This window comes from Scophthalmus maximus, chromosome 13 (assembly GCF_022379125.1).
Source record: "Scophthalmus maximus strain ysfricsl-2021 chromosome 13, ASM2237912v1, whole genome shotgun sequence".
NCBI lineage: Eukaryota > Metazoa > Chordata > Actinopteri > Pleuronectiformes > Scophthalmidae > Scophthalmus > Scophthalmus maximus.
Window position 1 is genome coordinate 5,605,097 of NC_061527.1, and position 16,215 is coordinate 5,621,311.

The 16,215-nt window shown below is 43.0% G+C and overlaps 2 protein-coding genes across 3 annotated transcripts; one reads left to right on the plus strand and one right to left on the minus strand.

The window, feature by feature from the left end:
* Positions 1–8,061: 8,061 nt before the first annotated feature.
* Positions 8,062–12,325, plus strand: ebna1bp2 (EBNA1 binding protein 2). The gene is made up of 9 exons (XM_035648050.2): positions 8,062–8,316; positions 9,043–9,126; positions 9,342–9,514; positions 9,861–9,984; positions 10,370–10,459; positions 10,644–10,719; positions 10,910–11,003; positions 11,125–11,287; positions 11,380–12,325. The coding sequence occupies exons 1-9, from the start codon at positions 8,185–8,187 to the stop codon at positions 11,425–11,427; spliced, it is 984 nt and encodes a 327-aa protein (XP_035503943.2). The 5' UTR covers positions 8,062–8,184; the 3' UTR covers positions 11,428–12,325.
* fam183a (family with sequence similarity 183 member A) lies at positions 12,144–14,202 on the minus strand. Of its 2 annotated transcripts, XM_035648054.2 has the most exons (5): positions 13,878–14,202; positions 13,325–13,384; positions 13,072–13,175; positions 12,528–12,558; positions 12,144–12,258 (listed from the first exon to the last, which is right to left on the minus strand). In XM_035648054.2, exons 1-4 carry the CDS (start codon positions 13,996–13,998, stop codon positions 12,532–12,534), a joined length of 312 nt encoding a protein of 103 aa, XP_035503947.1. In that variant the 5' UTR covers positions 13,999–14,202; the 3' UTR covers positions 12,144–12,258; positions 12,528–12,531. The 2 variants fall into 2 exon arrangements, with proteins under 2 accessions (XP_035503947.1, XP_035503946.1); XM_035648053.2 differs by lacking the exon at positions 12,528–12,558 and having other exon boundaries at positions 13,878–14,104.
* Positions 14,203–16,215: the final 2,013 nt, after the last annotated feature.

The window sequence follows — 16,215 nt, forward strand, 5'->3', positions numbered from 1 at the left end:
GGCCGTAGGAGATAACTGATCTGTAGTTCTGAGAATTAAAAAACCTGGACCACGTCATGCATGTCCGTGAAGCCTCAAGCCCGACTGGGACAAAGTTCTGTCATCACAACAGGGCAGCTCCCACGCCGCGTCTGATCCAGGAAACTGCAGCAACCTCGCTCCTGCGAGGTTTTACATTTCACGTGATAAGGTGACGTTCTTTCACGTTGCGAACCAATCAAGACACTGAGGAAGATGTCAGCGGAGAACATTGTGTACCCGCCCACGCAATCCTGAGAAGAGGTCTGATTGGAGGTGTTGAGGAAAAAAATAGTTATTATTTCATTACACTTGGAAAATGTGGATAGTTTGACAAACAGAATCATCAGTTGACTGCAAACTAAGTAATATTACAAAGTAAAGAAATAATATGCAGCAGTTAGTGATGAAATTAGTGCACGATATCTCAGTTGGCTGTTGTGTTGACTTCCTCATAGGCCTGACAAACACAATAATATAAAAATTGAGGATATATATGATACATTGTACAATCACACTGAAAATATGTATAATACTTAACGAGTGATGGAGGAACAGTGGACAGAATGCTCTGCGTGTACCGACGACACGCTGAGGGTCGTACAATTATGGAATACAAAAAGTACGTGTGGGGGGGGGTGTACGGTGAGACCTGATTTGCAGAGCGGTAATCAGGGGGATAAGGAGACAGGAGATAAATGAGTGGATGATGAGTCAGTGAGGAGGGAAATTATTTGCAGGGGAGGAACAGACCGAAGGGAGGAGAGGTGCAATGGAGGAGAGGGGGCTAAGAAGAGAGGACGGCAGACAGAGACGGAGAGCGGCACCGAGAGGATTAAAAAAAGAAAGAGAGAGAGGGAGGGCAAGTGATGAATGGAAGGAGAGGTGCAGAGGAAGGAGGTGAGGGAGAGATGAGAGGTGAGATTGGGAGGAAAGTGTCATCATTCACTCCCACGAGTCACACTCAGTCAGTAACTGCTCAACACGCCGCATCAAATGTATATTTCATTCTGGTCTTCAGCAACACGCACACACACACACACACACACACACACACACATGCAAGATGGTAGAGACAGACTAAGATGAAGAAAGAAACACACACACACACACACACACACTGTTGGAGTGCACGCATGTGTTAAATTTCCTGCCAAGGGATGCATTCAAGTCCATAAATGAAAGTGACCTAGCCGTGGCGAGGGGGTTTAGCGGAGCGCAGAAGGCCTAAGTACGGCCAGATGGACGAACTAGCTCGCTGGCAGGTAGTAACCAGGCTGCAAGCTTCCTTTTGATTGGCTCTAATTATGATCTGCTGGCGAGCCTCCCGGAGAACACGCTGACACGGTCGACGTGTGCTTGCTTGTGTTCGTCTGAGTCGAATCTAGACCCTTTTTTTTTCGGAGGGAAAACAGGACGAGCTACGGCGTCGATCGGGCGAAAAGTAGTTTGTGTTGAAGTGAAGCGCGGCCAAAAGCAGCATCTCAGCGAAGCCCTGTTCCAGCTCCTTTTTTGTATAAAGCAAGTTCATTTTACGGGGACACGATAACAACTGAACACATCAAATTCTTCCCGGCCCTGTTCGCATGTGCACACGGTTTTTCGCGTGAATCATGATGCAATGGTCGATTAACTTCTTCAATAATGCAACAGCGTCAGACGGAGAGAAAAAAAACTAATGCTGTGCAGCCAATTGTTCAAACCAACAGAACCACACTTGTGTAAACAATGTAGACAATATGAGGAGAGGCTGCAGCCATAAACAAATGGAATTTTTGGGTTAGCACATTTCAATCAGTGTTACAAGTGCTTTTAGATTTCCTTCAATTTTGCCATATTTATAATATTGTTTGGATTGTCTGCCCTCATAATACATCTGCAGAGCCAACTTTTTTCTGCGCTGTGTAATGTTGACTTGCTGACAGGTCGCCAGCCTATCACACACACGGCCTGTGTTTTGGTTGAAAAGTTACTAGACTGGCGTTAGTACAGTATGTACGGTCTGTTTCTGAGCCGGTGTCCAGCAGCCACCAGAGGAACTGCGCCCTGACGCAATTTCAACTAGACGTGGACGGAAATTTCCTTGAAGTGCCCGTCAAAATGGAAATTGTAACATCAAAATTCCCATGTCAACCACGGTGGAACCATCTGCTGAGGGAGATGGTGCGATTCCATCCAAAGCTCCGGAGCGCCTATCAAACGGACCTCAGGTGAGATTGTCGTGGCCAACATCGTGTCACTCCTCCTTTCCCCTACCTTTGTTCCTTATTGCCCGGATTACTTCTCCGTCCTTTTTTCGCCTTCTCCCCTTTTAGTCTCCATTATCCTGATCTTCTCTTTCAGCTTTTCATTTCCTCCTCCCTTGTGCCTCCCTTCTCTCCTCCTTTTCCTCCTCTTTCAGAGGAGGCTGCTCTACATGCCAGACCTCTCCCCGTGCCTTCTCTTCTCATCCAGCCTCTAATCAGATCAATTCACTATTCCATTCACTGGGATATAATAAGGTGATTATGCACGGGCCCTGCACTGCTCCCAGCCATGCCTTCACACACACACACACACACACACACACACACACACACACACACACACACACACACACACACACACACACACACACCCTGCCCCTTTAGCGTTGATGGGAGTTGACGTCGCATTTCCCTCAAAAAGTCTGTGGATGTCCTCTGTCAGAGAGAGCTGGCAACCTGGTGCTCCCCTGATTCATTTGCCTGTTCGCCTCTAATCAGTGTCAGGATGGAGGGAAGGACGCACGGGCTGGAAGAAGGAGAGGGAGAGAGGGAGGAAGGGAGGCGGGAGGAATAGGCGTGCGAGGGAGAGAGCAAGGTGTCTCTAAACGTTTGATTAGGATCCGCCGGGAGGCCTTTTTCAGATCCAAAGCACAACACTCACGGATGAATAACCTCTTCATGTCGCAGTTCAGCAGCCCAGTCAGAGATTCTCTATGAACCTCATCCTGAAGGAATACATTACGGTTTCTTTTTTGAGAAATGTGAATATGAAGTGCACAGCCAAGAATTTATTAATCCAAGATCCCTTACTTGTAAAATAATTCCCTAAAATAAAATGATTTCATTTTGATAACACCTCAATGGTATATACTATGGCTCGCCGAAATACGTAAATGGCCTGTACGGGACACGTAGGTGATTTCATGACGATGAACGACAAGGTTAACTTAAAACTAAAGCTCTTAGACAGTTACCTTGGAAAGGAAAAGGCAGAGGAGTGGCCGAGACATGCGATGAAACATAAGAAGAAAGCCGACTACTCAGACGGGGGGGGTGGGGGGTTGTTATTTTTGCACGGTATTCACTGTGTGCCCTGGCCCTGTGATTGCAAGTAGGCAATTTTCTCTTCAGTTAGACGAGGAAAAAATGTAGATGATGAGAAGGGGGGCGAGTGAAGAAAAAGTCTCCGAGACAAAGTGCTGATAAGCCGTAAAAACGCCTCGGCAGGGCAACAGAACACCTGGCTCTGTGGAGGAGCCACACCGTGATTGGCTGAAACAAGTCAAACACCCCCCCCCCCCGTATGGAGGCAAACTGTGGAGCCTTAAGGAAGCCCATTATTTCTCACTCTGTGTAGGTTTGTCACAGCTCGTGCGAAGCATCGAAGGAAGTGGACGGTGAATGCAACATGTGCACTATGGTGGCACAGAATTCAAGCTGTCTCGATATTGACTATCTTTTGGTGTTTTCTTATTTCGTCTTTATATTTTCCTCATCACTTTGAGTGTTTTATTGTCTTATCTTTATCATTTTGTGTGTCTTTGCTTACCTGCCTTTGGTGTTTCCTCATTTCAACCTTATGAGGTTTACAATAGCGTTTCTTGGGCCCCTTCTAATTTGGCTTTGCTCTGTGGCTGGATGGGGTTGGACGGAGGGGTGAGGGTATTGCATTTGTTATTTTTACTCTGTAAAAGCACTTTTTGATAGATTGTTTGTATGTAAAGTGCTATAGTCCCACAAACTAAGAGATTGGTAATTGATTCATTGATTCATTGAAATTACTAAGGTGGAAAGAAGATAAAGAGATAAACTAGATTGATCTACTTTAAATTGATGCTAAAATATATTATTGCATCCTGTGCGTATGTTCGATTGTGATACATTTATCATTTTGTTACAAGAGCAAAGTCGTCATGGTGACAGTCGTGCATTCTGGGGTGTAATTATCATTTCCACCTCCAGAGGCTGCTACTGTTCCTGGTTATTTTTAAATAAACATGTCAATAATAATAATAATAATAAATGTCATGTTGTAGGCAACACCACTCCCCATTCCATTATTGATTTAAAGGATCTCTTATCACACCTTGCCTGAGAAGAGGACGATAATCAGAAACTCTGGGACGCCCTTCATACCAACCACAACATCAAACTGACTATCAGACTAAAACATAGTCTTAGTAGTCATGTAGCCCCTGAAAAGACTTCCTGTTCTGGTGCTGTGCGTGTAAGTGTGTGTGTGTGTGTGTGTGTGTGTCAACCTGGTTCCGTCACCCACAGTTCCACCTGTGCTCCTGCAGCGTCTGCAGTAGACAGCCCTCGCTCGTTCATCTGTAGACTCTGCCGGATCATCAGCGCGGTACAGACGTCATGGCCAAATTTTCTGCTCCTTGCTCTGGCTGCAGTGCCGCAGGTTAACTACACCCGCTCACCCCCTCCCCTGCCCGCCGTCTGGCCCCGTCCTCGTCCGGCCTGCCGACCCACTGTCTTCTCTGTTCTCCGTTCTGCCTTCAGCTCTGCTGGCTGCTGACCTCTGCCCTGACCTGCCGCTCCATTGCATTTCAGCCCTCACTGCCCAGTTAAACTCCAAGAATCACTCCCGCGCCAGCTATCGCATCCATCTACCTTTCTTATCCTCCAGATTGCCTTCCAGCTGTTCCTTGGATCCTGTCTCCGGTGCTCATCTTCACTGTTTTTCACTTACTGACAATATAATCCAGGGGAGACGCCAAAAACCACCGGGAAAGCAAATCACGGTTGCTGATTTGACTAAAAACACCTATTCTGCTCAGTCTTGACTCTGTGGTAATAGCTCCAAGGATAGTGAGTATCCTCCGGAGATAAAGTCTTAATATATCTTGCAAAGCCCCAAAGTCTGGCCATGCAATCAAATATTTATTCATGATTTTGCCCTCAAGTTTCAGAACAGGGAGTCTGTGCATTTTTTTTAATATTCTGCTTGTCAGTAAAACATGGGAATAAAAGAAGAGCCAGCAATCGTCCTCTAACTTTAAATCCTCATTACTGTACCAGAAAATGCCAATCATACAAATCCAAATCCAATAATATTCTTTCCAAAAGAACCGGTGACAGGCCTGATGTCAGCTTTGCACTGAGGCCATGTCTTGGATGTGGGAGGCTTGTGAGGACCAGATTGGTGCACACGGGTACAGGCCATCTCTTCTGCTTTGAGGACTAGGGAGGATGAGCCGCCGAAAGAGACTGATGGTATCTCAAAAGAACAGTGGTAGTCATCAGCCAAGTCCCCAGTCGTCTGTCAACTCTGTGACTAGCTGGTATTAGTGTTAACGTAACATCTCCAGCGTTATCAGCGCTTAAGTAAATTAAATTTGCATTTTGTATCTTAATGTTTCTGACATAGTGCTAAAGAGAGGTGAGAAGACAAAGTACTAACAGCTGTCGAGTAAATGTAACGGAGTTAAAAGTACAATTTGCCTCTTAAATATACTGCAGTAGAATTATAAAGTAAAGTAAAAGTACCTCGAAAGTGCACTTATAGTATTTGATTAAATGTCCTTGCAAACATCTCTCTGTTTTTGTGACAAATACAAGCGTTGTTTCCGTATCTGCGTTAATTCAAACCCAAAACAAAGCAGGAAAAGAAAAAAAAGGAGGACAACAAAAAAATTCCTCTCCTAAGCTTTGGTCAGAAACATGTTTATTACTGAGGATCTGTTACTGTGGAACACGGTTGAAAATGAAAGTCTGCGGATGCTTTCGCGGCATCCAGGGAGCAGATAACATCAAAGAACGGTCCCTTGTGGTGTTCGCTTATTAAAAATGGTTGTTGAAACCCAGAATGCTTCATCGCTCACCACTTCAAACGTTTAATTTCTCTCTGGGAGAGAGAGAGAGAGAGAGAGAGAGAGAGAGAGAGAGAGACAGTTTTAGTATGCACACTCCAATGCATATCTCAGTCTTTATGTCTTCCTGAAAATGTTCTGTGCAAACGTAAGAGCCGTGTGTTTGTATAGGCCCCCGCCAATCGTGGGAACTTAATGTAACGTCATTTGTCTTGTGGACAGATGTACAATGTCGTGGTTGACAACCCTTAATACAGAGAGCCTCGCTTGACTACTGGAGATGAAACCCTCTCAAGTGACATTTAGAGTATCAAGATCAAGTTACTTTCACGGTCGCCATCACCAGCACCATTAGCATTCAGTGTGTGTACGTTCCGGCTCTAAATGCGTGCCCCCCCCCCCCCCCCCCCCCCCCACTCGCCCCTGCTTCCGCGACTACAAAGTGAATGGTTGTGATTCGCACCCCTTCTTTTGCTACAGTACACACAATGGAAATGTGGTAATAAGGAGAGTGCACATGGAAACCACAAGCCTGTAAAAGCTGATCGTATCGCACATGTGTCAGTTACTATCGCAGGATCAGTAAGGGAAGAAGTATGGAAACACAGATACACACTTCATCCAAATGAGGAACAGTATCTGTTGTGTAATAAACACAGGTACAGTACATATGTGCAGGGACTAGCGTTAGTCAAAGCAGCGCAGTCAGAGTAGCTCCTGCCGTGATCTCCCCCAGAGGCCACATCGGCGACACTTGGGTCAACGCTGCAGACATTTCTGTCAATCGTGTCACGTCAAAGTGATAGAAATTGACTTGGCAGGGGGCTTTGGAAAAAGCCTTGTCGATAGCTTCTCTCTTGACGAGGTGGTAAGTGACACTCATGAGGCTCCATTTGCACTGTCAGACTCATAAAGGTTTAAAGTCGATTTTTGGGGGAGAGGGAAAAATGTCAAACAATCCGTGCGGCGGCTTCAATAGGTCCAAAATGCTGCTGTTTCTGGGATTATCACTGGTTCAAGGAATTGTGACCATTTAACACTAAACCTGGCCTCGCTGCATTGGCTTCCTGTTCGTTTTCAAATTGATTTTAAGATTTTATTGATGACTTTCAAGACTTTACTCAAACAAGCCCCTATGTATATCAATGATTCCCCAGAGCCCGATTGGTGACTAAAGGCTGTCAAGCTTTTGCAATGATTTATCAATTGAGATGACACATGCTACATCTGTTACCGCTTTAAAATCATTTATTAATATGTTCTTAAAAAAAACAAACCCATTTAATCTCTGTGTAAATTAAAATGTATTTGATTTAATGTTATTGCTGTTTTATCCTTTTGTAAAACATGTAGCAACTTTGTTAAGAAAACTGCTATATAAATAAAACTTGTTTGTATCATTTCATCTGTCTGTATATTAAAGATATTAGAAGATATTATAGTATCTATCGAGCACTACAATCTGCTCAGGTCGTAACCTGCATATGGCTGGACCTTCAGGAGGTTTTCCTTGACATTACATAGTATAGTGTTACTTTCACTAAGTTATATTTAACATGTGTTATCGGGAATTCATCTGTTTTGTAGATTGAAATATGTTTGCAATCCTTCAAAAAATGCCATAATAAAACATTCAAGATTTGGCTTATTTGTCATTTCTATGTGCATTAACTTACAAAAAGAGACGAAATTTTGTTCCTCCAGTGCCGAGCAGAGCAGTTTAAAGAAACAAATAATACACATAGTATATATAAAACATAATAATATCGATAAGTAAAGAGGGGATTTATAAAAAAAACCCATTACATTTAACATTTTCCCACACTTTTTCAGCTACTGTATGTGAATATTAGTCATTATCGTCAATATATTTGTCTGTATATATAAATATATATTTTTTTTTTTACATGTAGGAACGTTTGATCGCGCACAATTTTTTCCACCGGCGGACTGTGTAGGTCGGACGCCCTCGCGACGTCACTTCCTCCCCACGTGAACCGCTCCGGACATGTGAGCAGGAGCGTCTACCATCCACGGCGGCTTTTTCCTTCTTCACGTTTTCAGCTCACAGCCATCTACCATCGCATTCTGGTCTCATGGTTGTCGACAGCGGAACCATGGAGCCCGCAGAGGAGCAGCAGCAGGAGCAGGAGGAGGAGGAAGAAGAGGAGGAAGAAGAGATGCTCGGCCTCGACTCAGAGGAAAACAGCGAGATGTCGGACGATGAGGTGAGTTTTACGACGTCCACGGAGCAAACATTGGAATTTCCAACAGCTCCGTTTTTATTCCACTTACACACTCAAACACACACACACACACACACACACACACACACACACACACACACACGTGGCACCTGAACCTGTAGAAAGATGTCTCACTGGTACAGAAGTGAAGAGACAGACTTGTTTACAGCCATGTCAGAAGACGACGTTAGCAAAGATAAAGCTAATGCTAATGCTAATGTTTTTATTATTAATTTTGTTTATTTAAATGAACCTATTACAAAGACAAGCACAGAGACATGTTTCGCATATGGCGTTTTACAATTTTGATGTGCAATAACAGGACATCTACCTCCTACACAAATGTGTATGTTAATATGATAATTTTAACTTAAATCATTTCAGGTATTAGGGTACCACCATAATATAAAAACCCACAACAGTAGTGGTAATCATAACAATAATTTAACAAAAAAGATAGTAAATAAAATATATTAAAACAAACAATATTACCCAGGGGTTTAAAAAAGTAAAACATAAGCATAAACATATTTCTGGCATGGGCATTTTTTATGTGTAATTATTTTTTTTAGCTAATAGATTATTTTTTAAGTACAGTCCTTAATTTGGAAATGTTGTATCATAATGGTGGAATTGTCTCCTGCGGTTTTGCTACTGTCGCCTACAGTTGCACATGTTGTAAACTTGTGTGTGTGTGTTGTCTTTTAGCTTCAAGAAGCCTTTGCAAGCGGCTTGTTGAAACCGGGGATGAACGTCCTGGTGGATCAACCCAAAAAGCATGTCAACAATGTGGTGAGTGAACCTCTCCTTGTCCTATTGAGTAGTCAGTTGTACTGTAGCATGTACTGTAGGGACAGGGACGAAAAACACGACTTATACATGATATAAATAATTGTGGAAATCTAGTCGGTAGTCACGGAACAGTTCTTGTAACTCGTTTCTGTGTGGCTTTTTATGTATTTGGACTTGTTTTGATGAACTGTGCTGCATGCGTGCTGTGATTGCAGGAGGGGATGAAACAGTGCCTCGCCGACTTCCGTAAAGACCTTCCCTGGGTGGAGAGGCTGGTTCTGACCAACCCGCCGGCCGAAGACGTTCTCTCCCAGGCCGAGGGGAAAGTTCCCAAACCGGCCAACGGGGATGTCAACGCGGACGACGATTTCCAGAGGGAGATGTTCTTGTAAGTGAACATACCAAGATGTTAATTTCTTATAATATTCTTCACGGGTGTTAAAGTCTAGATGAAGCAGTCTCTTCTTCAAACTCTCAACTATAATTTTATCTGTTCCCTGTAGCACCAGTGGTTTTATTTATTCATGTTCCATGTTGTCCTCCAGCAGACATACAAATGCTGTCACATAATTTGTGCAAGTGAAAGAGTAGTAATTGATTTAGGCTGATGGGGTATACATACATTACATTCAGTCAGGTACAACACAGTGTGCTGTTGAGGATATTTGTACATCCTGCTTGGTCGTAATAATTTTTTTTTCAAGTGTTAACGTTCTGTGTTTGTTCATTTACAGCTACCGTCAAGCTCAAGCCACAGTCCTTGAGGCACTGCCGCTCCTGAGCAAGCATGGCATAGCCACCAAGAGGCCGGAGGATTACTTCGCAGAGATGGCCAAGTCAGATCAGCACATGCAGAAGGTGAGCCGAGGTTTTCAATTTAAGGGTCACCTGTCAGTAAGACATACAATTTACAACTAATTGTAGTCCTTCAAATATGGACTGAAAAATGTAACCTTTTTTAAACCTTATTTAAAAATTTTTTTTCTTCTGTATGTTGTAAACTGACTGATTAGCTAAATTTAAATGTACTAGAGCACCTCTGGTGGATATGTTCTAGCATTGTTGTAAATATGTTTTGATGATTAGGACAGTAAAAACCTTCCCTTCTGTCTTTAATCTGTGTGGGCAGTTCACGTTTCATCACACACAGTGGCTCAGGAACTCGGCATGGTTCCTTTTTAGAATGCCCCTTGAATCCAAATGTTGTCGCAAATGTGAACGTTTTCTCTCTCTCTCTGTGCAGATCAGGAAAAAGCTAATTTCAAAGCAGATGATACTGGAGAAATCGGAGAAGGCCAAGAAACTGCGCGAGCAGAGGAAGTTTGGCAAAAAGGTTGGTTGGTCCCCGTCACTGTTTCTCTCATAAGTCTTGCTCCGAGAGTCCAGTCTATTCATTTCTTGTAAATCTAGAATATAGTTGGAAAACTCCAGGCGTGTGTAATGAGTCTCCTTGATGATTATGAGGAAAATGTCTTGTGTTTGGTGTCAGGAGTTAACATGAATTTTGAATGTGTCAGGTCCAAGTAGAAGTGATCCAGAAGAGGCAGAAGGAGAAGAAGGCTATGATGACAGCTGTAAAGAGATACCAGAAAGGTGGGTGATTTGTTTTTCTCCTTTTTAAGTACGATTTATGATTTTTCAGTGCACACAGAAAGGTGAAATGGTTATTGTAATGTGATTACTGAAATGGTCTCCACTTATACTGCTCCCTGAAAATGAAATTTGTCTTTAGTGTTTTTTAAAGTCTGAGGTTTTTAACATTTCTGATCACGTCCTCTCCCAGGAATGACCGACAAGCTGGAGTTCTTGGAAGGAGACAAGAAGCAGCCGGGTAAAGACTCTGCTCAGGGCTCAAAGAAAGCAGCGGCCAAGAAGGGGTAAGGTTTCCCCCCAGTTCATGCTGTGCACCTTGCATAACATAAATATCAAGTTTTAACATTTTTTTTAAATTCCTGAAGCCGTTTCACAAAATAACACAAAAATATTATATTGTCGTAGACCCAACGCCAAGAGAAAATTCAAGGACCAAAAGTTTGGCTTCGGAGGCAAGAAGAGCGGAAAGAAGTGGAACACCAAGGAGAGCTTCAACGACGTTTCCAGTTTCCGCGCCAAGGTGGCTAACGCCAAGGGAGGGAAGAAAGGCAAAGGAGGAAAACAAAATGTGAGTCACGCACGCATTAAAACGGCCCTGGTTGATTTACTAAATGTACTGGGAAAACACCTAATGTTTATTTTTTTCTTCTCTACTTTCAGAAACGCCCGGGCAAGTCCGTGCGCAAGAAGATGAAGGGTCGCTCATAAAAACAACTGACGGGCTGGTCAACAGACTGGACTAAGACTCGCTTCTAGCTAGGGTTTCTCACACTTGCGCTCCTCGGGAGGCACGTGGGGGAAATCTCCTACACTCTTTTGTACAATATGTCGTCTGTAGAACGAGTCTGGTTTGACACGGAGGACTCTATAAAAAACCCTGCAAGCCGCAGAAAGAGCTGCGTCATGACATATTACTAAGGAAGCTGCTGAAAGGACACTGCTGGTGAAGAAAAGACACGAGTGGACTGCACAGTGCAACCCAAACAGTTTTATTTTCCCACATGCAGTTTCCATAAGTCGTGAAAAAGATAATTTGTGTCCATGTGCCCTGTCAGATAAGGAAGTTTAGATCCACCTCTCTGCGATTGCTCCCCAGTATTTTCACTCACTTACATTGTGTATGCTCTTCTGAGTTTGGTTTATTCTTTTGTTTGTTTTTGTTTTTTTCTCCAACTCGGCTCCTTGACTCGTCGATTCTCCCTCATGTGACGTGACATTTTATAATATCGAGCAGCTGTCAGCGTCGGCCTTTTCCCGTTCATTAATATGATTAGTGTGTGATGGGCGAGTGTGCTTCGTGTAGACCCATGCAAGGGTTTTTCTAAGTCAGCAAAGAAGAGAATGAAAAACTTCTGCTGCTGACTGACTGACACCAGTATGTTTTTATGTATCTGAACAGAGGTGTCGAATTCATGGAGATCTTATGACTGTTTTTCCGAGGGTTTATTTTCCAGCTTTCAGGGCAGATTCTTTATGTCTGGTGACGTCTGTGCTCCTGTGGTTGAAATGTATTCTCCCGTCACTTCGGTTCTCCGGAATCTGGAGGCAGAAAACGGGTCAGATTCAGGAAGAGTTGACCTGGAGATTAAAGTTGGCTTAAAATGAACATCACGTGACCTTAAACTTATTCGGTTCCTTAGGGTTTGATTTTCAAAACTGTTGATGCAACAAAGTGTAAAACAACATTTTTAACCTCGAATACAGAGTTGTACAAGTTGCAGCACAACGCTGCTTTGGAAATTATTAATTTGAAAGTAAGCAAATCTCTAACTCAATTCCTGCTTAGTCGAACATCTTTCTGTAATTACAGTTTTATAATGGCTTTGGCTTGAACTTGTCCTGGAGTCAAAAAAGAAAGAAAAAGATAATTAATGCTCTATTGTCGCTGTGTCTTATCTGCATTTAACACTGAAACAACATTTTAACAAACTTTTACGACATATTTATTGTGGTTAAATGTCTCAATCGTATCAGTTTTGGGACCATAAACTGTCACCGTTGTACTGTGATGCACTGTTGGAACCAAAATGAGTTACTATAAGTAAATAGTAAAGATCCGTAGATCCAATAAGAACAATTAAAACATTTTTTTATTTTAAAACATCTCCTTCTGAGTGAAAACCCATGGGACAATAGTTTACATTATCTATAAGCCATCACCGACTTGGAACATTTTATTTGCAACATATAGTAACTTTTTTTTAGACTTAAATGTTTTGATTCATAATTCTACCCCAAACTTCAACTTTATCAGAAACCAGTGGGAAAAATTTTCTATAGTTGAATTCAGACCGTCTGCAGTTTGGTTAATAACTCTTAATAAATCTGTCACAGCCTGTTTTTTCCCCTCACCAGTGGAGTTGATACCCATCCGATCTCCTGACTCTCGGTCACTGGCATCGGATATTTCTTGGTGGGCTCCTGGTGGGCCTTGTGGAAGGCCTCGAGGAACTCCGCTGCAAAAGAGACAAGTCTGTCACATCGTCTCTAAAGGCCTCATCCTGTTGTAGGATCACAGCATGTACAAAGTAGCATGACGGGGACTTTAACTGTTTTTCTTTGGTCCAGAAGAGAAGGGAAAAAAAGACAATGAACGTGAACTCACGATTCTCCACAATGTTTTCAGCTGGTTTCTTGGACATGGGTTTGTCGGTGAGCACATGCACTGAAAGGTAATGGAGACACAAGCGCGCACATTTTTTACAAAAAGGTCAAAAGTCGCTGTAACGATGCAACAATCTCTGCAATGCAAGGCAGACATAACCTGCCTTTTTGAAAATGACATGTAACTATGTTTTGTGTTTGTGAGCAATAAGCCCTTAGTTATCTTTACACTCCCAATCATCTTTGTTTGGTGGTGCGTTCAATGACAGGTGAGTTTCTAGCAAACGGTGCCAATAATGTGTGGTTTAAAAAAACAACTTGTTTCTTGGAAGGAGACTGCTGTTGAGGCTTGAGCCCCACAGATTAAACGTAACTTTAATAAAAACCTCAATTATTATTATCATCACAGGATCATACGTCTACATATGAAATTAAATCTTTATTCTTCAATTATTCTTTTGCCTTTTCCTTAGTGAACACAGTCTCCTTTAGGTCCAGAACAACAGTGAAAGGAACTCAGGTAAGTCTTTTAATGTTTCATAATCTTTTCTTACGTTTCCTTCGCGGATTGATGCTGAACTCCGTGTGGAGCTTCTGGTGCCTCTGCTCTTTCCGGATCGTCTCCACGTGAATCGCGTTCTGATGGACGACGTCCACCTCTTTCTTTTCGGCCATGTCGACGAACGGACGGTGTCGCCGCGGCTCGTCCGAGGCCGAGGGCTCGGTGCCGGGAGCGCGACGTTCATTGGTTCCCACCGCGCCGCCGCGACCTTCGATCTCTGCCCCTTTTATCTTCCGCGTTGCCAGGCGACGAGAAAACAGAGTCCGGCCGGAGCCGCGGTGGCGGCACTCGACCGCACGATGGCGCCACGCGCCCAGTTTGGCTCGTGATGGGTGAGTACAACAGCGACATGTGTTCTTTATACTGTATACAGATATTGACATCTGCACATCATAAAGTGAAGAGTTAGACACCAGGACACAATCATATCTAAAAGTATTTAACAATTAAGGCTGTTTTAAATAAAGACCTATGTAAAATTATTACAGCTTCAATTGTCTGAGATGAACAATATCAAGGAGCATTAATATTAAATAAAAACCAAATAATCAAAAAAGCGGCAAAAATGTTATTTTAATAATTGATTCATCTGTCTTTTAATTTTCTATATCAATCAATCAATCAGTTGTTTGGTGAATCAAACAACGGTATCAGACTTTGATTTGAGCAAAATGTTCAAAATGTTTTCCGGTGGTTTCTGTAAAAAAACACTCATTTGCAATATTCTGCAGATGTTTTGCATTCGTTACATTTTCAATTTTCACTCTCTGAAGTGTCTGTTATTGCCATTCAAAATCCTTTAAAAACATCCTCATGATATATTCACAGGGTAAAACTTTGACTCAGCTGGAATAGAGAACTGAAAAAAACTACTGAAACATGAAATGACCCTTTTAAAAAGAACTGTTACTACAGAGCAGACACACTTTAACTAAAATAAAAATTCTTTTTAACAGAATTAAAATTTTAGGCAAAACTGCATATTGATGGGGAAAAAAGCCTTCATACCCAGTTTATGTTTCTTTTCCTTTTGTATTTGAATGTCTTGACAAAGATTCAGAGTGAAATCTGGCTGCATCATTTTGCCAACAGGAGAATTATTAATCGCCACACTTAAACATCACATTAAATATCCCATCCATTTCTCTGCCTCTGGTTTTCACAGACACCAGCGAGTCATTCGGTCTTAGATCAAGACACTGTGCAACATTAGAACTCAAGCACTTCTCCACTTTGAGGCTATAAATTCTTTCATTAACAAATCTCGGCCTTATCTTTTCCTCTCAGTGGGGAAAGACCCCCCCCCCCCCGCTGATTTCCAGAAGCCATTTGTTCATCATCTCCCAGTTTCAACGCTGCATTTCCTTTGGAATGAACTGCTGCTCTGTGTGCCGTGTGTTCAGAATTGTTTGGCCCAGAGCAAACAAACCCATCACAATGTGTTGGAAGAGCACGAGATGAACGAATCTGTCCACGGCGCGTGAGAATGTAGCCAGACTTGAGTGCAGTGCGAGGGATTGTTATTATTTTTTTATGACTTGCATATGTTCTCTCAGGGCGATTGACGACGGTCTCCTCATCGGGTGTCTGTCACACACACACACGCACACACACACACAAACACACACACACACACACACACACACTGACACATGCACACACACACTGACACACTTCTATTGTGTGCACAAGACTGCGTGTATGCGTGTGTTCGAGAGTTTCTGTGAAATTTAACGGTTGTTAACATTTCACACTAAGAAGAAGCACAAACTTTTTAGAAACTAATAAATACCCAGAGGGCCCGTGAACTTGTGACTGTGTGTGTGTGTGTGTGTGTGTGTGTTCCACACATTATCCTGGCGTGTGCACTTGACTTCCCCTGGTCTCCGGTGTCACAAATCACACATTAAATAACAGACGCCTCCTCTCGCATCTTATAAATAATACTCTTCTGGTTGGGTGGCTGCTGTTGGTGCGCTGATAAACTTCCACCGCGGACGGCAGTGACGACCCCCTGCGCGGCCTGCTGACGTCTCGCCACTTGTCCCCTCTCATGAGGATATATCTTATTTCATTTCCCTTTTCATTTGGTTTCTCCTCCTCCTCCTCCTCTTCCTCCTCCTCTTCCATGCAGTCCCATCTGTTTTCCTCGGAAGTAATTCATTTGTGCTTCATGCGCTCTCTCTCTCCCCCTCATCCCTGTCTTTGTCAGTTGTGTGAACTTTTCTGCGTGCTTTGCGCGGATGCTTCTCCCCTCACAGCATTAGACAGCTTAATAAAGGCTGCGATGCTCAGCTCTCGGTCGCTGTCTCATGAGCGGATTCGAGCGT

Excerpts from the sequence above, each read along its gene's own strand:
- ebna1bp2 (XM_035648050.2), top strand. The coding sequence starts at position 8,185 with ATGGTTGTCGACAGCGGAACCATGGAGCCCGCAGAGGAGCAGCAGCAG. Across the intron at positions 8,317-9,042 it reads GCGAGATGTCGGACGATGAG|CTTCAAGAAGCCTTTGCAAG; the intron begins GTGAGTTTTACG and ends GTTGTCTTTTAG. Across the intron at positions 11,288-11,379 it reads GCAAAGGAGGAAAACAAAAT|AAACGCCCGGGCAAGTCCGT; the intron begins GTGAGTCACGCA and ends CTCTACTTTCAG.
- fam183a (XM_035648053.2), bottom strand. The coding sequence starts at position 13,998 with ATGGCCGAAAAGAAAGAGGTGGACGTCGTCCATCAGAACGCGATTCAC. Across the intron at positions 13,176-13,324 it reads TGAAAACATTGTGGAGAATC|CGGAGTTCCTCGAGGCCTTC; the intron begins GTGAGTTCACGT and ends TCTCTTTTGCAG. Across the intron at positions 12,259-13,071 it reads GATGGGTATCAACTCCACTG|ATTCCGGAGAACCGAAGTGA; the intron begins GTGAGGGGAAAA and ends TTCTGCCTCCAG.